Source organism: Elgaria multicarinata, chromosome 1, assembly GCF_023053635.1.
Source record: "Elgaria multicarinata webbii isolate HBS135686 ecotype San Diego chromosome 1, rElgMul1.1.pri, whole genome shotgun sequence".
In the NCBI taxonomy this organism is placed as follows: Eukaryota; Metazoa; Chordata; class Lepidosauria; order Squamata; family Anguidae; genus Elgaria; species Elgaria multicarinata.
In genome coordinates, this window is record NC_086171.1 from 182,390,534 (window position 1) to 182,413,722 (window position 23,189).

The window sequence follows — 23,189 nt, forward strand, 5'->3', positions numbered from 1 at the left end:
CTCTAGTTCCAACAAGGGAGCGAGAAAGGCTGCTTCTCAGCCTCAAACACTATTCATCAAAGAAATTAGAGGCGCTGCAGGATGCATAAGGTTGTCTTTTAATCAACGGTTACTTCCTCTGTGGGTAAACTGGTGATCAGAAAGATGATGACCGGCTGCAGGGAATTGGGAGAACAAGGAAAACTATTTGTAGGCTACAGGAGGCTTGATTGATGTGGAGAGATTACTAGAATGAAACACATGTTGCTGGGCTAAACTTGATTAAGGGGCAGTGGCATATAGCTGTCTGCAATATTGGAATGCCAAAGGTTAGCTGGGAAACAGACGTTTTGCTTAGAAAGCTACCAAGTGGTAGAGTTTATACAGTAATAGAACAAAATCAATGTATTGGTTTCAAAAGTATTAGAAAGCTAGTTGAGTATTAGGACAATATTTGAACAAGGAAATTCAGAAGAAACACCCCCCCACACACACACCACCTCATTGTTAGTTCAGAATTTGCGTCTTAAAAACTGTGCTGTGCTAGAGCTGATAAGAGGCCACATTTATTTCTGAGAATGAAAGTGTTCTGAAAAACTTGCAAAAGGACAAGGCATCTTTGGATGCTACACCAAAGAAAGAAAAATAGCAAGACCTTTCATTTTGTTTTTGAAGATTACATGCCCTGCGACGACACAGGGCCCACAATGAAGTACATCTAATAATATCCCGTAGGCATTTACTTTGCCTATGCAAAATGTGGTTCATAATGATTCTCTGGTCTTAAATGTAAATAGATCTTTGATTATTTGACTTACATCCCAAAGTTTGACTCAAAGAGCCTCAATTTGTTCCTGTAAGAAACAAGCTATGTTCTCTATTCATGTTCTAAAAGAACGCTCTGTACACTATGTCTCCTCAAAGACAGTCAAGATAATTTTAATGTTTTAGATTCGTTTTAGTTCAGGTTCTGGAGTGGTTGAATTTTTCTGGTTTGGTTAGTATTATTTTATTTATTTATCAATCAATCTTTATTTACAGTCAACAGACGACCATTACAACATATAAGTACACAGATGTAATAAAAATACATGATGGTAAAGAAGAAGGAATACAAAATCTGTAAAAATGGTAATCAGTACGCTTAAAATAATGGTTAGGCATCCATGAGTGGTCTAATGAGAATAGCCAGATACAAAAAAATATTGCATATTTATACTGCCCAACAGCCTAGGCTCTCTGGGCAGTTTACAACTAAAACCATAAAATCCAATTCAAAATTTTAAAATCACATAAAACCAGAATAAGTTACAGTCCAGGGAAGGCTTGTTTAAAAAGGTATGTTTTTAGGAGGCATTTAAAAGTTATTACCTTTTCCGCCTCCTGAACCGCGCAAGGGAGTGTTTTCCAGAGGATGGGTGCCACTACAGAGAAGGCCTGCCGTCGAGGTCTTAATGGTGACATTCTCTTTATGTCGGGATGATGAGCAGGGCCTCCTCTGAAGATCGTAAATGTTGCCTGGGTGTATATAAGGGAAGGTGGTCTGTTAGGTATCCCAGTCCCAAGTTATTTAGGGCTTTGTGCAGTAAGATAATGGCATAACCTTGTACATGGCTCGGTAGCTAACAGGCAGCCAGTGCAGTTCTTTTAATATTGGTTTTATGTGGGCAGAGCTAGGTGTCCCAGTGAGCACCCTAGCTGCTGCATTCTGCAGAAGCTGAAGCTTTCGAACCATACATGGGTAGCCCCACATAGAGCGTGTTACAGTAGTCGAATTGTGAGGTTACCAGTGCGTGAATGACCGTGGCTAGGCTATCCCTGTCCAGGAACAGGCATAGCTGGCGTACCAACTAAAGTTGAATAAAAGTTGGATACTTGATTTAGCACACCTCTGGGACTAGCTGGGTTCAAGTTCTCAGAGCATATCATTCACATTGCAGTGTCTACAAAGCAAGGTGGATCGTCTTTATTTATTTATTTACAATATTTATATACCGCTCCCCATTTAAAATTTCAGAGCGGTGTAGAAGATACAATAAAAACAGAATAAAACTCCTTAAAATAGGTTTTTAAAAGAAGCAAATTGAAAAGTGAACCGGGAACCATGGCGGGTCGTTAAGGAAAGGCTTCCTGGAACAATGACATTTTCAGCAGCCGCTGAAAGGAATACAAAGTTGGCGCCTGCCTGACCTCCAGAGGCAGGGAATTCCATATCAGTGAGTTTCATGTGATACAACTAAATGCCAGCCATTAAGCATATGGACATCAGTGGTTATACTTCTTTTGTATTATATGTAATTGTAATGTACATTTCATTACAGTGACTATGTTCAGCTGTAATGCGAAACCACTGTTTAGTAGGGGTGTGTGCTCTGCCCCAGAATTACCTGGTAACCGTGAACATCCACGGAACATGCAATCTTCCAGAGTGGAGACTGACCACTTCCAAACCCATCAATTAATATCAGAACGGAGATGTGCCCAATCGGAGCTTCTAGTCTCTGAAATTATCCGACTGTTTTTCAGGCATCAATGCTGTGTGTGTGTGTGTGTGTATCCATATCTCCATTGAATATCTCCATGTTTGGAAGACGCTGAGTGGGGTGAGGGGTAGCTTGATATTGACATCTGTGGCTAACCAATTGGGAATAGCCACAGAGCTGTCCATGACCGTGTTCTCCAATCGCACTGTTCAGGGGAGTTGGAAACACTAACTCGTTGCTGATTCTGGTGGGGGACGACGGCTCATAGAGCATACTATCGTATCTTTTTTTAAAAAAAACTGAGCTGGTAAACTGACCTTTTTTTTCAGATTTCTGGTTCAGGGCCAAACTTGTTGCATGTTGGAGATCTGTGGCTGGATCCCCTATCTTTTTACATTTATTTTAAAGTGATTTTGTTGGGGGAAATTTCATCAGGACCGCAAGAGAGGTTCTTCTTCGTGGTCTCTATGCATCACACATATGGGCTTTGCGCCTGCGCAGAGACCAGACCGGAACCTTCTATAGCTGAGTGGAATGTTTTTGGCGGGAACCCCTCCCCCACGCTACCGCGCATGTCCATGGGGTTCCCGCCCTTACCTCAGTTCTTCGTCGTCCGCCATTGTGCACAGACCTGTTTAACCGAACCTCTAGCGTTTTTCTTATTAACTTTATTCTCTCTTTTACGATCTTCTTCGTTTTTCGATCTTTTTCTAAGACTCTTCTTACTTCTTTTCTTATATCTATTAAAAAAAAATCATTGTAGGTAGTTTTCCTCAACGACTTCGGTCGCGTGAGGCCCGTATGGCAGTTAAAGCCCCGTTTACGAAGTGTGTGAAGTGTGGGGCCAATCTTCCACCTACTGACGGACACTCCCTCTGTGTCCTTTGTTTGTGCGAAGGCCATATCGTTGAGGCCTGCCATCATTGCATGTCGTTTACAAAACAAACGAAGAAAAACAGAGCTGACGACTTCGCTCCATCTTGGGGGGAAAAAGCTCTCAGAGCCACGGAGGCTCCTACTATGGATAAAACGGCAGTTAGTAAGTCCGTTACCGACAAAACGGCAGCGAGTAAGTCCGTTACCGACAAAACGGCAGCCAGTAAGACCGTTGATGACCGTTGCACTGAGGTGCCTGAGAATTCCAGAGCGGCTAATAGGGCTCAGATACCCCTAACGCCTGGACGGTCACTGGTGAGTTCCGCGGCCAGGAAAATCTCCAAAAAGGCCCGGACTCCCAAATCTTCGAGAATGGACAAAACGGCAGCCAGTAAGTCCGTTGATGACCGTTGCACTGAGGTGCCTGAACATTCCAGAGCGGCTAATAGGGCTCAGATACCCCTAACGCCTGGACGGTCACTGGCGAGTTCCGCGGCCAAGAAAATCTCCAAAAAGGCCCGGACTCCCAAATCTTCGAGGATGGACAAAATGGCAGCCAGTAAGTCCGTTGATGACCGTTGCACTGAGGTGCCTGAACATTCCAGAGCGGCTAATAGGGCTCAGATACCCCTAACGCCTGGACGGTTACTGGCGAGTTCCGCGGCCAGGAAAATCTCCAAAAAGGCCCGGACTCCCAAATCTTCTTCTGAAATGGAGAAAAAGAAGAAGAAGAAGAAGAGAGATGCGGAAGAACCCTCGTTAGGGTCATCCCGCACGGCGGAATTGGCTAGGAGTCACTCTACTCCTCCTGCCATACCGACCGCTTCGATACCGAGACCTCCCTCGGTATCGAGATCCCAGTCGGTACCGATGGCTACGGTACCGACACACCCTCCCACTCTATCGGAGGGCGAGTTGCGGGATTCAGCTTTAGCGGCCTCTTTCCGAGAGCCTGCCAGGCCGTAAGAAGTTCAGGGACTAATCCCTCTACCGCCTTCGCCAAGGCACATTCCAAGGCGTCAATGGGAAGGAGCTTCTCAATACTCTTATCCTCAATCAGTATGTGGCGACTATGAATGGGATCGATATCGCCCACAACGATACTTCCAGGGTGACCACCAGTACCCTCAAGAAGAGTATTATGCGCACCCTTCGCCTACATCGAGGGTGTGTCATCTACCACTGCCTCCACCGCCCGCCCACCAAATGTCCACGGTGTCGACGCCTCGACACTGTACGCACCCATCGGCATCGGCCGCCGCGGTTACCACGGTACCGACGGAACATGTAGACCTCCAGGTGGTTACAGTATCTTCGCCAGAAGAAAATTATCCATCGGATTCTGAGTCGGGGTTGTCAGCTACTCCATCGATGCCTTCACCAGAAGATGAGGTTCATGATAACGACCCTTCTTCCCCTTCCGACGATATGGTAAGATTTTCTGACCATATGCTTAGAATGGCTCAGGCATTAGGACTGGGGATCCAGCACCACATGCTTTAAAGCAAATGGCTCAATTATTTTGGAAAACACCGGCTCAGTTTCTGGTCCAACATCCCAAACCTAATTCGATCGTAGTGGAGTCGGCTCAAGTCCACTCATAGAAGACACATTCTGCACCCGTGGACAGAGAGGGCAGAAAGTTGGACCATACGGGCCGGAGGATTTACTCCTCTGCTTCTTTGGGCATCAGCCTACGAGGCTACCATGGCACGATACCTGCTCTTCCTCTGGGAGAAAATAGGATCACTATGTGAACATCTCCCAGAGGACAAAAGAGAGCTGGCACGAGTCTTCCAAAGTGAAGCTTCAGCCATAGCCAGGCAACAATTGTCGACAGTGCGACACCAAGTTGACTGCCATTCCAAGTCGATGATGGGACCCGTGTCCTTGAGGAGACATGCTTGGCTCCGCTCCGCTAATCTGGCTCATGACACCAAAGCCAGGATTGAGAACATGCCTTACGATGGCGAGGGCTTGTTTAATAGCAAGACGGACGAGACCTTGGACTCTATATACAAGGCTTGCACAACGGCCAAGAAAATGGGTTTCTCTGCTCATCCTGCCCAGTACAAGCCGAGACGGTGAACAAGACCGCCTGCTCAACAACAACAGCAGCGGCCCTACTATCAAGGCCAACAGAGGCAGCAACAACAACAACAACTCCAGGGTAAGCGGCCATATCAGTCTAGTTTTCAACAAGACAAGCGTCAGCCTGACTTCACCAAAAAGCAGCGGGTTTGACTTCTTTGTCCCACATCCACCTCCCTTTGCGAACCGCCTAGCACCCCATCACCATCAATGGGAGTCAATAACATCAGACTCCTGGGTGCTCACTATCATCAACTCGGGGTATGCCATCGAGCTCGATGTCCTTCCTCCTTCTTCGGGGGTGAAAGTAACGGCGCCATCCCCTCCTCTGCTTCTCGAGGTACAGACCCTGCTATCGAAGAGAGCCATCTCTCCCGTACCCGCAGAGGAACTCAACCAGGGTTTTTTCTCGCGCTACTTCACGGTCCCGAAGAAAGATGAGGTCTTCGGCCGATCATGGACTTAAAGCAGTTAAACAAATTCATCATTCCAAGGAAGTTCCGTATGACAACGGTTACTTTTATTCTGCAGCTCCTACACTTGGACAATTGGCTTCTGGTAGCGGACAGCAGTTGCACGCTGCAGAAGGACATTTCAACCACCCTCAACCTGTTAGACTTGTTGGGTTTGTGGGTCAACGAGGAGAAATCCATCTTGACCCCACATCAGAAGCTAGACTTTATAGGGGTAACCCTATCGTCTCGAGATGGGAGAGCATACCTGCCCTCGACCAGAGCAAGCACCCGTCAAGATTTATCCATCGCTACTGAGAGCCGCCGAAAGGTTTCGGCATGGACAATTCAGAGGCTATTAGGCTTGATGCAGTCATCAGGTTTGCAAGACTCAGAATGAGAATATTGCAAGCCTAGGTTTTAAGAACTTTCTATCTTCTACACGATGCCCGGCGAACTTACCTGTCGATCCCGACGCAAGTAAGGGCATCTCTGAAATAGTGGTTTTCGATGTCGACGCTCCTAGAAGGGGTTCCGTTCCAACAAAACACTCCTTCGGTAACGATCACGATGGATGCATCGTTGATCGGATGGGGAGCACACTGCGACTCCCTCACAGCTCAGGGCCGTTGGCCTCCTTCCCAGAGGGAACATCATATCTACCACCTAGAACTGCTAGCGGTAGAGAATGCAATAAGAACTTTTTCACAATTGATCGAGGGCTGAAATGTCCTGATCGCGACGGACAACACCACGGTGGTGGCGTACATCAACAGACAAGGTGGGACAAGGTCTCATCCTCTGAATCGATCGGCACTCAGGATTTGGAACTGGTGCATAAAGAGAAATACTCACCTGACGGCGACCCATGTAGCGGGCAAGGAAAACTTCATCGCGGATGCCCTCAGCAGGTCTTTCCACGTCAACCACGAATGGGAGCTCGATACCGAAGTAAGAGACAATCTCTTTTGGTACTGGGGCCTCCCTGCTGTCGATGTCTTCGCTACCGAAGAAAACGCAGCTTGTTCCAAGTTCTGCAACAGAGCAGGAAGAGGAAAGCACTCTCTAGGAGACGCTTTCAACAGGACTTGGAAAGGAAATCTCCTTTACATCTTTCCACCGTTTCCACTATTGACAAAGGTACTGGCCAAGATCCAGTCGGACAGGTCGGACTGCATCCTTATCACACCGTGGTGGCCTCGACAAACGTGGTTCTCCCACGCCCTTTGACTGTCGAACAGGAACTACATCAGACTCCCGTCGATACCGACACTGTTGTCTCGACACCAGGGCAGGGTTCGACACGCAAACCTGTCGACCCTCAAGATGACGGCATGGGGGATATCATCCACTCCTCCTCTCGTATCAAAGATTTTACTGTAGACCATATATTTTTGGCATCACTAAAGCCTTCAACAAGAAAATCTTATGCGGCAAAGTGGCAAAGATTTCAAAGTTTTGCCTTGGAAAACGATCAAGCACCTGAATCTTGCCCTTTAGCGTTAATCCTCAAATACCTACTGACACTTTATCAGCAGGGACTCAAACTCACTTCCATCAGAGTTCACCTACCGGCTATTACGTCTTTTCATTGAGGCATGGATGGTTTTACACCTTTTGCTCATCCAACATCGAGAAAATTTTGAAGGGGCTTAAAAATACGATACTGACAGTAAAGAGTATCGTTCCACCATGGAGCCTATCAGTGGTGTTACAGGCATTGACAAAGAAGCCCTTCGAGCCCATGGCCTTATCTAACCTTAGGCTTCTAACATGCAAGACTGTCTTTTTAGTAGCCATCACTTCTGCTAGACGTGCAAGTGAGCTTAGAGCTCTCAGGATAGATGCTCCTTACACTATCTTTCACAAAGATAAGGTTGTGTTACGCACAGACCCTGCCTTCTTGCCTAAGGTAGTGTCAACCTTTCATCTGCCCCAATATATCACTCTACCAGCTTTCTTTCCGAATCCTACATCACCTGTAGAGTCTGCTTTACATACACTTGATGTAAGGAGAACTCTGGCCTTTTACAAGGCTAGGACAGAGAATTTTAGAAAAACAAAGCAATTGTTTATTTGTTATGGGGAGCCTTATAAGGGACTCCCTGTTTCATGCCAGCGTCTGTCACGCTGGATTGTAGAGACAATTGAACTTGCCTACTCTGTTTCTAAACTAGAGCTGGTGAAACCTGTGACAGCTCATTCTACCAGAGCCGTTGCAACATCTGTTGCTTTCGGCAGAGGTGTTCCTTTGACAGAAGTCTGTAGAGCTGCAACATGGTCCACTCCATCCACGTTTGTTAGGCACTACAGTTTGGACACCCGTGCGAGGCAGGACTGCTCATTTGAAGGACAGTGCTCTCGGAGATCTTCAGATGATGCACCAACCCACCTCCAAATATATGTCAGCTTGCTACTCGCCCATATGTGTGATGCATAGAGACCACGAAGAAGAAATGCAGGTTGCTTACCTGTAACTGTAGTTCTTCGAGTGGTCATCTATGCATTCACACAACCCACCCACCATCCCCACTTGGTGGTGTGAGACTTATAATGACACAGTTATATGTGGAATGTACTTTATTTTATTTACACTCATGTTTATGGGGGCACAATGTCGGACTCCTGTAAACTGAGGTAAGGGCAGGAACCCCATGGACATGCGCGGTAGCGTGGGGGAGGGGTTCCCGCCAAAAACGTTCCACTCAGCTATAGAAGGTTCCGGTCTGGTCTCTGCGCAGGCGCAAAGCCCATATGTGTGAATGCATAGATGACCACTCGAAGAACTACAGTTACAGGTAAGCAACCTGCATTTTCAAGCAAGAACTTAAGTAAATTTTCTTTAGTAGGGCAAATAGCAACGGGATGTACATGTGACCCAGCCTGGCTCTCCCCTCCATGGCTTATTTTTGAAAGAAATGGAAGGCTGGATCATGGATTTTGAGTGGCTTGTTTAGTTTGGCCCTCAGTTTCAACAGAGACTTTAAATAATAGCTCAGATTCAGTTTTGGACTCTGATTAAGTTTTAATTATATGTATCTGCACTTAATTAAAAGGTCTTTCATCCTTGTAGCAGCAGGCCTTGACTTGCTTTCTATTTCCTCACCCCTTTGATTGAATAGAAGGCAATCTATCCTCAGTTTATGCAAGTCTGAATGGTTGATGTGTGTTTTTTCCGAATCGTTGATGCTGTTACGACTTCTGCAGGCACGTTTTCACCAATGGTTTCTGTTTTAGGTGCCCAGCCAGTGTGTAGAGAACCCAGTGTATCCGTCACCTCCAGTATACAGTCCAGGCAAGCAAGGATTTAAATCCAAAAGCCCGAACACTGCTCCTCCCTTGAATAATACATGTGGAGGAAATGTGACCAATTATGTTTCAACGTCACCCTCCAAGAACCGTCGCTCTAAAACAGAGAGCAGCCTGCTAGAAGGTAAAGGCTCCTGGCTACCAGCCCTTGCTCTGGTCTTATCTCCAGGTGGGCAGCAGAAGGCCTCTGCAAAGTATCTGAATGGCCTACAGCAGGGTTGGGCAACATGCATACATACCCTGGTCTTTTTTTGGTCGCCTCTGCCACAGCCCAAGTTGCTGCTACCACATTGCTGCTGAATTCTGGCAGCCTGGCACAAAACACCCCCCTGCCTGCGCCCACATTTTCACTTTAAAACAAGGCCTGTGGGAAGTTCCTTATCAGGAACCTGTGTGTAACCTTGGGTTGGAGACGTGGACGTGGAGAGTAATACTTTAGATGATATAAAGAGGTGCAGAAAGCCACAAACACCTGGCCCATGCACATCTTGTCCTCCCTGCACTCCATAATGCCCCCAAAGCCTCTCTGGCACTGAGGCTGATGATCTCGTGACTGAAGAAGACTGGCACGGTCTTCATGGGCTGGTATGGGAGGTGAAGAGCCTTGGTTTGGTTGTACATCAAGATATCGCTAGGAGCGCCTCACAGATTGCAGAATTCCGACCAAGAAGGACGTTCCACACCAGAATTAGCATGCAGCCTGCATGCAGGGTTGCCACTTGTGACTATTCCACACCTGGGGCGAAGGGGTGGGCTTGCTTTACGTGTCCATGGTGGACATCCACTGCCTGGAAAGCCACAGCTAAACTGGAAGAAATTGTCTCAAGATCTGTTGTTGTCACTTCACATAAGAGAGAACTGGGATACTAGTCCTTCTGAGTAACATTTGGAGGACAACCAAGACAACTGTGGTCTTGGTTGTCCTCCACTAAGCCTTGTTGGTCACGTTGTGGTGGTGGCACAGGAGCTGCTGCAGTGCTACTTCTTCCTGTGCAACTGGGTGGTGTGAAAAGCCAGAGCTACACAGGAGGAGCCCATGCTGCATTTGCTCCCCATGCCAGCATTAAACCAGTTTCCAGAGGATGGAGGAGCTGCGGCATGAGCTTCCCCTGCTTGGTCTGGAGCTACCGCTGCAAGAACTCCCACAAAGCCAGGGCAATGTGAGTACTGGGCCTTGGTCGCTTATTGTGTCCACTAAGGATTCTGATGGCGGGCTGATCTGCCATCCGTAACCATGTTGTTGCTTCCAGAAAACCTTGCGCCCAAGATTCATGCTTCAGTTCTATGTCCTTTATATGAGAGGAGTTGAACCTTAGGCCTGTGGGGCATATCCGGCCCACCTGGGGACCCAATCTGGCCCTCCAGCATTCCCCAGATGCCCCCATTCCCCCCCCCCAATTTTCCTGTCTCTCTCCCCGCTCCCATTCTAAAAAGTTAAAATGCCTCTCCTGTGGCTGAATTACAGGCAGTGAGAGCTTTAAAGTAGAATATGTTGGCATTTTAGTCCTGCCCCTTTTGCCTTTGACCCCACTCACTGCTGGGAGGTGGCCTCCGAGAGCTTCTCTAGAATTGAATTTGGCCCTTGGGCTGAAAGTGGTTCAGTTTTATGCCCAAAAAGGAATTGACAATGAAACTGCCAGTATCGTACTGCCTTTATGCAAATCTATGGTGCGACCACACTTAGAACACTGCGTGTAGTTTTGGTCACCACACCTGAAAAAGATATTTTACTGCTGGAAAAAGTGCAGAAAAGGGCAACTAAAATGATTAGGGAACTGGAGCGTGTGTCCTATGAGGGAAGGCTACAACAGCTGGGATTGTTTAGCTTGGAAAAAAGGAGTCTAAGGGGAGACCTGATAGAGGTTTACAAAATCATGCAGGTTGTGGAGAATGTGAATAGGGAGACATTTTTCTCTTCTCATAATACTAGAACCCAGTGAGGTCATCCCATGAAGCTGATTGTTGGGAGATTTAGGACAAATAAGAGAAAGTACTTCTTCACACAGCGCAGAGCTAAACTATGGCATTCACTACCGCAAGATGTGGTGATGGCCAACAATTTGGATGGCCATCAACAATTTACAAGGGAGTTGGATAAATTCCTGGAGGAGAATGCCATCAATGGCTACTAGTCGCAATGGCTATGTGCTATCTCCGGTATCAGAGGCAATAAGCCTGTGTGTACCAGTCACTGGGGAACATGGGTGGGAGGGTGCTGTTGCACCTTGTCCTGCTTTATTGGTTCTTGCTCGATAGCTGGTTGGCCACTGTGTGAACGCAGTGCTGGATTAGATGGACCCTTGGTCTGATCCAGTATGGCACTTCTTATATGCTTAATGCCTTTCCTTATATGTTGTTCCCAAATATAACTCCAGCCTGATGGAGAATGAGGGAGTGAATATCAGTGACCATGGCCTCCTCAACACAAGCCTCTTTTTTGTTTCCTTCTGCTCATATTTCAGGGAAACCTAAGTCACCCAAACTGAAATGTACATACTGTGACAAGGCCTTCACCAAGAACTTCGACCTGCAACAACATATCAGGAGGTAATATTGAGCATCCAAATTGGGTACAGGAGTGGTGACTCATTAGACAGGGCGAGGGCTTGGCTGGATGTACTCTGAGCAAGAATTGCACTTCCTGACTAAGGCTTTGAAAATAAGATCTCTCTGCTAGGTCAGTGTGATCCCTAACAGGTTTAACATGGGTGGTGTGTGTATGGAACCTAAATTAGCCATGTTGGCTGCTTTGCAGTGGGGGACGTTCGTGACTCTACTGGAATTACTAGTTTCCAGGTTGCCATGTTCAACACCTATTTCTGCATCCCAAGTCCTAGAAACAGTCGCTTGGGCCCCGTCTTCAACCTCATGTTCCTCCTTTGCTTACTTCTAATTTTGTACTACATCCTGCTTCCCAATTCCTCTTCCTTCTGCCTTGGATAGGCTTCTTAGCTCTGGGAGTTCCATTGCATTTTTACATGTTTTATTTTAAACTTTTTACAGTTAGAAATCGAACTGGTTAAGGAGGGAATTCCAGCAGCAGCAGCCAGGAATGTTATCTATGCTTGCAGAACACAGCTTTACTCACTAGTATTAGATGAGGATATCAGGAATTGCTCTAGGAAGCAGCATGTGTGATTGCGTTTGACATCAGCGGCGGAGGCTTAGGTGGCAATTTGCAATTGGGTATTTATTTATTTATTACATTTATATACCACCCCATAGCCGAAGCTCTCTGGGCGGTTTACAAAAGTTAAAAATGGTGAACATTAAAAACAAATATACAAAAATTTAAAACCATCAAAAGCATAAAAACAACAATATCCATTTAAAACAACTATTCTGGGATTAGTTACAAACCAAAAAATCTCAGCATATGTTTTTAACTGCCTGGGAGAAGAGACTGTGTACAATGTGGAATTAAGGGCTTACAAAGACAATTAAGGAGAAGCATGTGTTAACTAGGGCTGTGATCCACTTCTCCTCGGATCGGAGAAGCAACAGTGAACCGGGGTGATCCGCCTCTGCTACATGTGGAGGAGAAGCGGATCGGGGGGCTAGCGGAGCAAGGTGAAGAGAAGCAACCACAAGCGGATCACTCCTCTTTTCGCGGAGCGCTCCATCCGCCATTTTGGATATTTTTCCCCCTAGGATTGCATTGTGGAAAAGATTAGCGGATAACTTTTTTGTTTTTCAAGCTACCTCCTTGAAACTCGCTGTGCTTAGAGAGTTGTGGGTGGGGGTCATTTTGTGCCTATTTTCAGCACTTTGCGTGTTGTGGTTTGCTTGCTATTTTTTTAAAAAAATAGGGTAAAAAAAGCAGGAGAGGGTACCTTTTTTTGAAGAGCTGAGAGGCAGATTCTACTCCCAATCGTGATCACTTGATGAAGCATCCTCCAATCCCAAAGTTGGAGGAGGGGGATAAGCAAAACGGGATACTTAGTAACTTGGGATACTGGGAAATTTTTCTTTCTTAGTCTCTGAACAGACTTTTCCCAGTGTTTTTTGAAACAGTACCCCCACCAAATGCACAAACACAACCTGAAATCATATACTAAGCAAATAAATAATAGATAGGAAACACAGCACTGCTACCCACCCTACCCTTGGTGAACAACTGAATAGATGTGGTGCAAGGGGATGAGGTCTCCTAGGGCATGTGGATGTGCCCAGTGCACACTCCTGTCCTTGGAGGGTAATCAGAACCCTTCAAAGGTTAACCAGTGGAGAAGCTATGCCTGTCATGAGTTGAAGTGTAAGGTAGCTTCTTAAAAACTGGTCCCTAAATGGGCACAGTTCCCCCTCCTGGGCATGTCCACTTTCCTCTTACTGGTAAAAGACAGACATAGCCTTTTTTATTATTATTATTATTTTATTTTATTTTTTTTATTTACCGCAAATTAAAACATCATACAAAAAAGAAAAACAACAACACAACATACTACATACATTTTGAATAAATGTTGAATACATATATATTAAGTAAATATTAACTATAACCTATCCTCTGTACGCCTATCATCTGTACGCCGATGATACACAACTATATCTGTCATCTCCGGAACTTTCTCCTGATGTTCAAGATTGTATCTCGGCATGTCTTTCAGATATCTCAGCTTGGCTGCTTCATCGTCGCTTGAAACTTAACATGGCAAAGACTGAATTGCTTGTTTTTCCTCCTAAACCTTCTCCTCATCTCTCATTCTCTCTTACTGTCAATGATGTTACGCTTACTCTGGTCAAGGAAGCTCGTAGCCTTGGCTTTATATTCGACTCCTCGCTCTCCTTTATTCCTCATATTGAGGCAGTAGCTAAATCTTGTCGATTTTTCCTGTATAATATTGCCAGGATTCGATCATTTTTGTCTGTCTCTTCTGCCAAAACGCTTGTTCATGCACTGGTTATTTCACGGTTGGACTACTGCAACCTTCTTCTCTCTGGCCTTCCTTCTTCTCACATCAGTCCGTTGGTTTCTGTTCACCACTCTGCCGCAAAGATCATCTTCTTGGCTCGCCGCTCCGACCATGTTACTCCGCTTCTGAAATCTCTTCATTGGCTTCCAATTCACTTCAGAATCCAATATAAACTTCTCCTGTTAACCTTCAAAGCTTTTCACGGTCTAGCTCCTTCCTATCTCTCCTCTCTCATCTCACACTATTGCCCCGCTCGTGCTCTTCACTCCTCTGATGCCATGTTTCTCGCCTGCCCAAGGGCCTCTACTTCCCTTGCTCGGCTTCGTCCATTCTCTTCTGCTGCCCCTTACGCCTGGAACGCTCTTCCAGAACATTTGAGAACTACAAGTTCAACCGCAGCTTTTAAAGCTCAACTAAAAACGTTTCTTTTTCCTAAAGCTTTTAAAACTTGATGTTGTGCAGACTTCTACTGTTACTTTCTACTGTTAGTTTTACCCTACCCTGTGCCTGCTTACCCTACCCTGTACCTGTTGCATTCTCTTCCCCTCCTTATTGTTTTACTATGATTTTATTAGATTGTAAGCCTATGCGGCAGGGTCTTGCTATTTACTGTTTTACTCTGTACAGCACCACGTACACTGATGGTGCTATATAAATAAATAATAATAATAATAATAATATCCTATCATAACATATCATAACATACAGCACCATGTACACTGATGGTGCTATATAAATAAATAATAATAATAATAATAACAAATATAGTCAATCTTAACATATAAGTGCACCCCCCACCTCGGGATCTATTCCTGCTTCCAAAATCTCATACTTTCTTCCGCTGGCGGTTTCCCACTTCCCTTAGAAAACACAAATATTAGGAACTGTTTCCAAATTCCTTCAAACTCATTTATTTTCGTTATACCTTTCCTCCACCTTATATTACAAGTCAATTTATCATTAATAGCTATATCCCAAACGTCTTTATACCATTCTTCAATAGAATATTTATTTATTTATTTATTTTATTTTACTTAATTACATTTATATACCGCCCCACAGTTCCTAGCTACCATCAATCGTGCTGCAGTCAGCAAACTCGATATCAATTCTTTAATTTCTTTTCCACATTTTAAATCTTCAAATAGTGACAGTAATGCCATTTTTGGTGTTTGTTCTATTTTCATTCCCACTATTTCTTCAATTTCAAGAAACACCATCTTCCATAATCTTTGTACATATTTGCATTCCCACCACATATGTAAATACGTTCCTTTTTCCCCACAACCTCTCCAACAATTTGCTGAGTGCTGATTATTTATCTTATTCAATCTAATCGGGGTTAGGTACCACCTCCACAAAATTTTAAAGTAATTCTCTTTTATTCTCACTGACATACTTCTCAACACTCTTTGTTTCCACAGTCCCTCCCAGCTCTGTCGCCCTATTTGTACCTTCAAATCTGTCTCCCATACCATTTTTCCTGAACTATCCATTAGCCCTTTTTCTAGCAATATTTTATATATTTTGCTCATTAACCCTTTTAATACTAAACTTCCTCCTTTACATTTTTCCTTTTTAATTATTAACTCCTCAAACTTCGTCATTTCTCTACATACTCTGTTTTCTTTAATCCACTTTTTATTCCACTGTTCTAATTGCCTATACTCTAACCAAGATAATTTTTTCTCCTTTAAAAGCTCTTCCATATCTTCTCTTGTATTTATGTCTCTTAACCAATCCTTTAATTTCATTTTATTTTTCTCTTTTAATATTTTACTTAATCTACCCTTCAGTTCCTCTGGGAAATTCTTTAACATTATTACCGGTGACAAAGGAGAGTTGCTCGGAAGCAGCTCCCCTTTAAATTTACTCCAAATTTCCCATTGAGACCTCAGGAGCGGATTATCTATACTTTCAACCCATTTTCTCCCTCCTTCCTTAAAAAAAACATTTTCCAAACTCATCTCTACATTACATGTATCCTCCATCCAATCTAAATCTCCTACTCCAATAATTGCTTCTACAATGTGTCTTAACCTTTTTGCTACATAGTATAATTTTATATTTGGGAGACCCAGTCCTCCCTTTTTTTGGCTTAAATACCATTTATTCTTATTTACCCTAGACATAGCCTTTTTTAAAAAAAAATTCTTCTTGCTGTTGTGATTCACCAACACTGCTGCTTTTAATTCCACCCCTCCTTTGTTTGTTTGTTTATTTATTTATTTATTTATTACATTTATTATACACCCCATAGCCCAAGCTCTCCTGGCTTTCCCTCTTCAGTGAAGTCAGGCAGGCTTTCATTGTGGTTCAACTCCTTATTGTTGTGGTTTTTGTTATTATTATTACTATTAATATTAATTAGTACTGCTATTATTAACGTTATTATTTTGCTGTTTTTTAATAATGGCTGTGATCTCAGTGCAGTCAATCAACTCTGAAGCAAGGATCACAAAACTTGACTCTTATCTTCCTAGCCTCCTAGTTATGGGATGCAAAAGAAAAGGCATCTCTCTGTGCTGTTCCCGCCTCACAGGGATGGTTTGCATTACTGGCTTTGAAACAATCCTTGGCTCACTTCGTTGTGCCCCCAGAAATGTCTGCTGCATGCCTGCCTTCGCGCCTCCGCCTGGGTGCTGTTATTTTGGGGTATCTGCTGGGATTTACTTCCCCATAGATCTATGGCATAGTCATACATCTCTGCTTGCCTCTCTGCCGCCTGGTGCCTGGGAGATGTACGACATGATGGGCTTTGTGGTTCAACCCCACAAGCCTGTGGAATGCTTGCTCCCAGTGCTGCCTGTCCTCTGTGCCCACCTTGCAGGGATGGTTTGTGCATGTCTTGCTTTGACTCAGGGGATAAGTCCTTCCTGCGCTCACTTAGACTTTTTGAAGTTCCAAATAAATTTGTTAAGTGTGGAAGAAGATTCATATTTAAGTTTATCTACTCCCCAATTCATGGCATGTTGGGATTTCCTTTGAAATGGCCATAAATAAATAAAGCCCATTGAGCTATCTGCTGCTTTAAAAATCCCTGAGATACTGGGGTGTCGGATTTTCAAAAATCCCCCCAAAATCAGGGGATGCTTGGATTTACTTGAGGCTTGGCATGCATGTGTATACATGGATAAGCTGTCATGGTGCTTAATTTGAGGTTTCTAACGTGAAAACTGACAGAGTTCTAGCATGGGATTTGAATTGGGGTGAGTTAAAAGGAAAAAAATCGCCATAATTCAGGGGATGATGGGATTTGCTTGAAGCTTGCCATGAATGTGGATCGAGATGGCATCTGTGAGGGTGCCCACTTTCAAGTTTGCATCTGTAAAAATGTCAGAGTAAATCCCATTTCTGAAAATGGGGTGTCAGATTTTCAAAAATTCCCCGAAAATCAGGGGATGCTTGGATTTGCTTCAGGCTTGGCATGAATGTGTATACATGGATAAGGTCTCATGGAGCCAATTTTGAGGTTTCTAACATTAACAGAAAAAAAGTTATAGGCATTTGGATTTCAATGCAAGTCTATGGGGGGGAAAACGGAGCTCCGATGCGGAGCTCCGCAGCGAAGCGAAGCAAACCATAGGTGGATCGCTGCAGAGCGGAGCGGACCCGATCCGGAAGTTGCGAATCTGGAAGAGAAGCGGATGGTGTGTGTGTCTGTGCACAGCCCTAGTGTTAACCACAACTCAAACTCTGTGGGATGGTAGCAGTAGATTGGAGGCAGGAGCGGTGGTACCATTACCAAAAGGGGTGTGTTTGCCTTAGAACAGTGGTTCCCAAAGTGGGCGTTACTGCTCCTTTGGGGGCGGTGGGATTGCATAGGGAGGCGTTAAGAGGCAAAGGGACGGCAGGGGGGCGCTAACTGGCAAAGGGGCGGCTGGGGGACGTTCAAGGTGGTCTCTCCAGAAGGTCTTAAAACCCAGGGACCGAGCAGGAAAGAGCGGCAAATTCAGCTGCTCTCCCCACACTGCTCCTGCTCAGGAAGGACTTTCTCGCTCACGCAGCTGCTCTCTGCTCCTATCTCAAGCCCACAGCAGCCCCACCAGAAGTAGGGGGTGAGGGAAGCGCCCTCCTTAGGGAGGATGTGGCATTAAGGCTGGTGAGCTTTAACTCCCAATTTCCCCGTTTTTTGGTGCTTGGTTAAAAAGTGTACATCCTTAACGTTGTTTTGTAAACCGTAGGTTTTTTGTTTATTTAATACTCTTTATCATCCAACAGATTCCAGGGTGGTGAACAGCAAGTATAATAACTATTTGAACATAAACCTCTAAAACCATATAGTAAAATAACAACATGAACAATAATATAAGATAGTGGCTAAAACCATACAGCAAGCTAGTGAGAGCCAGTGTGGTGTAGTGGCTAAGGTGTTGGACTGGGAGTCGGGAGACCCAGGTTCTAGTCCCCACTCAGCCATGGAAACCCACTGGGTGACTTTGGGGCAGTCACAGACTCTTTGCTCAACTGACCTCACAGGGTTGTTGTTGTGAAGATAAAATGGAGCGGAGGAGGAGGATTATGAACGCTGCCTTGGGTTCCTTGGAGGAAAAAAGGCAGGATACAAATGTAATAAATAAATATAACGTTTCCCAGGAGTTTTCATCTATGTAAATAACATTTCTTAACCTAGCACCAAAAAGATTGTAATGTGGGTGCCAGGATATCATTCAGTGCAGGTAATACTTGCAGAGAACCATATTCCAAAATAGTAATGGAACTGCTGGGGAGGGATTGCGTCTTCCAAGCAATTGCAACTTGCAGTTTGGGTGCTCTGTCAGTGTGGATTCCCTGACACAAAAGCACTGTTTTGGGTAGAAGACACCTGGATCCCCAAGCTATGGGTCGGGATGCCTCTGTGTTCCCTTTCCATCTGAGGAATGACAAATGGTTTAATTTGTTTTTAGCTGTGTATATTTATTGTTTTATATTGTATGATTTTATCTGTACACCGCCCTGAGATCCTAGTGATATAGGGCAGGATACAAATGTTTTAAATAAATAAATAAATAAATGAGAGAGAAAGAGGAAGGGTCTTCTCAGTTGTGGAACAGCTTAACAGGGATTTTATTCCAGCAATAAAGTGCTCTCCTGGTTTGGCCCCTTTGATGTTTTAACTGCTGCTTTCTACTGCTTTTACTGTTTTATCATTGGTTTGTATTTATTTATTTATTAAATTTATATACCGCCCCGTAGCCAAAGCTCTCTGGGTGGTTTACAAAAATTAAAACCATTTTATAGACCTATAATTGCTTTTATTGTGGACCGACCTTGAGTACACATCAGTATAAAAAGGCTGGGAAGAAATAATTAAAATAAATAATACAATGAAAAAATGGGTATGCTTGCTTTTGGCTCTCTGATGTAGTGTCCTCATTTCTCCTTCAGTCACACAGGGGAGAAGCCATTCCAGTGCATCGTGTGCGGTCGTGCCTTTGCGCAAAAGTCCAATGTGAAGAAGCACATGCAGACGCATAAGGTGTGGCCACCAGGAATTGGGTGTACCATCTCTCGGAGCTCTGTCACTGTGCAAGTCATGGCACTCAACCCCAACCAGCAGGAAGATGAGGAAAATGCAGGTGCATTTCTTACTGGTGGGATGGCCAGTTGACTGATGACCTGCTCCCTAATCCTCTGAATACTTACTTGGGCTTCCACATGCTTCTACCTGTCTTTCTTTTAACACAGTCGCCAGGACCAGGAGGCTTTGGGGAGTGCTGCCAATTTCAAAATGTATTAGCACATGGATATATGTAGGCAACAAACCTCTATTCCAGCCTCCCCAACCTGGTGCCTCCCAGATGGTTCAGACTACAACTCCCAGAGTTCCTAACCACTGGCCATGCTAACTGGAGCTGTGGAAGTTGAAGCTAAGTTGGGGAAGGCTGCTCAATTCTGTATTCTATTCCTATTTTGAAAGTTTTGCACAGTAGTGGAATCTGATGCTAGGAAAACAATACAGACTTCTTTGTCTTTAGGTTAGATCTTGGTTTAGATGAGTATTGATAGTTATCGTCTATCTCCAGCCATGGAATAGGTGACGGGATGCTACAGCTGTGTAGTATCTGATTTCTTTCTCAGATCTAGTTGCCTTACATTCGATCTATACATAGAACAGAACCTGTGTATCTGGTGACTTGGATATGGGATATAGCTGGCTTCTGAAATATCCCTGCTAATGTCCATGGCTGATCTTAAGGAATCACGAATGATCCATGCACACTAAGCCTGTACATCATGGCCTACGTGCCGCTTATTTTGCACTGTGCCACACGCCTGATGACAATATGGTTATTACCTGGTCAAACTCTTTTTCCTGAGTATAAACCACTCATTCGCTAATGGATAGGGTGGGAAGGGCATATCCCTCTGACCATTTCAGGAAGCTGAAGGGGTAACAGGAGGACAAGTGCCTGGAAATGCAGAATGGACTCAGCGAATACGGCCTGCAAATTCCAGTGGGCCTAATAAGGCTAGTTGGTGATGTCAGACCTCTTTCAGCCCAAAGGCCAAATTCAGTGTTGGAGAAGCTCTTGGGGAAGTGTATTCCAGTGTGGGGACAAAATGCCAGCATATTGTAGCTTAACTCTCTTACTACAACTAACTGAGCCTTATGCGAGACTTTTTAGCCCTTTAGAATGAAAAAAAATGCACAAAAGCCACCAAACAATCAGTGGTCAGTGAAAATGGGATGGGGGCAGGGGCAGGGGGCCATGGCCATCTGCGGAACCCTAGAAGACCGGATTTGGCCCACAGGGCTGAGGTTCATACCCCTGGCCTAAGGTCACCATTAGTCCTTTCCACCAGCAAAGGGCAGCTCTTGGCATAGTTCTCAGCGAAGTGTTAAATCTGTGTTGGGGCTGTACCTCTTCAGCTTGCAGGTGGGAGCTCACGGGATGGAAATGCCCCTTCATGAGAAACCATATATCAAGAACTAGAATTTCAGGGAGAAAGCTAGGCATGGATCCTTCCTCCTGTCCACAGTTGACGGCTACAAGTGGAGATTTACAACTGTTGTTAGTAAGTGTGGAGGCTGAACCAGAGAAACTGCAGCAGACTTCCTCCGCGGGAATGCCTGCAGAGTCAAATTTCCAATGGGGAGTGGTATATAAATATTGTAAATAAATAAATGATGCTGTCCAGAGTCACTGAGCAAGGTTCCTGGATGCAGGCAGAGTTCAGGGTCATGGTTCCAGGGGTCGTGATTTTGGAGGGAGTCCAGACGCCTGGAATGCTGTATACACTGGACACTGAAGTGGGTGTGTGATTTCCAGTGTCTTCGCTGTGCTGCTCTGAGCCTTTTAAGTCCTAACCTGACACCAGGTGCCGTGCTCTGGCAGCCTGCTGACGTTACTCCCTCACTCTCAGTATCCTGCGTTCAGCTAGGGTTGGTGGAGCCTCGTGATCCCCATCATCATTCTCTGAGTCCATTAAAGGGGCTTCTGCCGGATCTTGCGTGCTCTCTGAGAGTAAGGGCTCCTGTTCACCTTGGCTGCTAGTCCCCTCCCCAGGATCTGCTAGAGCTTGCTCTTCCCCTTTGTCCTCCAATGATGAAGACTCTGGGGGAGGCATGACACCTCCTGACTGTGTAAAGGGAGTTTGTTTTTTGGAGGGGCATTCAATCCTGTGATCCCCCACCTGCATTCTGAAGAGGTACAGTCACAACACAGGTTTACCAGGTCACCAAGAACTAGGCCTGTGATCAAGGAGTTCTTTTTCTTGTAAAAGTCCAGAGCTACCTAAAACATGGTTACACAAATGAAATGAAATGGAAAGGAAAACAAAAACAAAGTCGGGTGATAGGATTGTATAAAAATGCAAGACTTCCCCTGCTTGGTAATCTGTTCTAAAAAAAACCCACCCCATCCACCACCACCCACACTCCCTGGGAATACTTCAGACTGAAGCTCTGGTACTTTTTATGTCCTCCAGGCTTAAACCCAGCTCCTAGAAGCAGCCCCCCGCAGCCCCAGGCAATGCCTCCTGCAGAAGAGCATGAAGCCAGCAAGCTGGAAGCCAAACAAGTGGTCTTGATCGACAGTTCTTATCAGTGCCAGTTCTGCCCAAATAAATTCAGCACGTATTTCCAGCTGAAATCACACATGACGCAGCACAAACATGAGCAGGTGGGTACCAAGTCCATGGATTGGCTTAGCTCTCTTGCTCTGTCTCTGACTTTCAGAAATACAGTAATGGAGGCATAAATTCAAATTTTCGCAATCTAAGCCAATCATAGAATTCAGCTTTTCTTGGTGCATGTCGTAGGCTAATTTGGTGCAGGATTTTAATTTCTGCAAATTCAACAGTGGTTGTGCCCTGTAATAGGCTTCATTCACTCTTCACTATGCTGACTATTCCCCAAGCTTCTGGATAGGGACAACACCAAGGTCTAATCTGTGTCCCCCAAACTTCAGATAGTGGAATGTGCTTGACTTTGCTCCTCCCACACCATGACCCAGGTTTATTTTAAAGAGTTTAAGAACTTCCTGGTTGCAGAGGAATGCATCCCCTTTATATCTGCATGTATCACTGTTCTGGGCATGTCCAGAAAGGCATTGGGGGAGGGCCACAGAAAAGTGATAGAGCACAGGCTTCACATGCAGGTCAGTTCCTAAAATCTCCAGGTAATGCTGGGAAGGATTCCAGATTGAAGCCCTAGAGAACCACTGCCAGGCAGTGTAGACCAGTCTTCCTCAACCTTATGCCCTCTAAATGTGTTGGACAGCTCCCACCATCCCCCAGCCAGCATGGGAGTAAGTTGCTGGGGATCTTGGGCGGTAGGGTGTTGTTGCATCTGTATCCTGATTGTGGGGGCCTGGTTGACAGGCGGTTGGCCACTGTTGCGAACAGACTGCTGGACTAGATGGACCCTTGGTCTGATCCAGCATGGCTCTAATTATGTTCTTATGGCCACTCAGCTAGATGGTCCAATGGTCCATCTGTGTATAAGGCAACTTCCTATGTTTCCTGACTGGAAGGAGGCAAATTTCGAACAGTAACACGTACAAAGACTCAATATATTCTGTGTTCTCTGCTTCAGGAATGATTGAATGATCCATTGGCCATCATCAGTGGAGGCAGATTGT

General features: G+C 45.1%; 1 protein-coding gene across 2 annotated transcripts in view; it reads left to right on the forward strand.

Annotated features, from left to right (window-relative positions):
* ZNF341 (zinc finger protein 341) overlaps positions 1 to 23,189 on the forward strand; it is a 53,786-nt gene that overhangs the window by 20,427 nt on the left and 10,170 nt on the right. For both annotated transcript variants that reach the window (XM_063145113.1, XM_063145121.1), the window contains 4 exons: positions 9,119 to 9,314; positions 11,653 to 11,737; positions 19,492 to 19,682; positions 22,036 to 22,229. In XM_063145113.1, the coding sequence (XP_063001183.1) occupies positions 9,119 to 9,314; positions 11,653 to 11,737; positions 19,492 to 19,682; positions 22,036 to 22,229 (666 nt within the window). The remainder of the gene's footprint in view (positions 1 to 9,118; positions 9,315 to 11,652; positions 11,738 to 19,491; positions 19,683 to 22,035; positions 22,230 to 23,189) is intronic.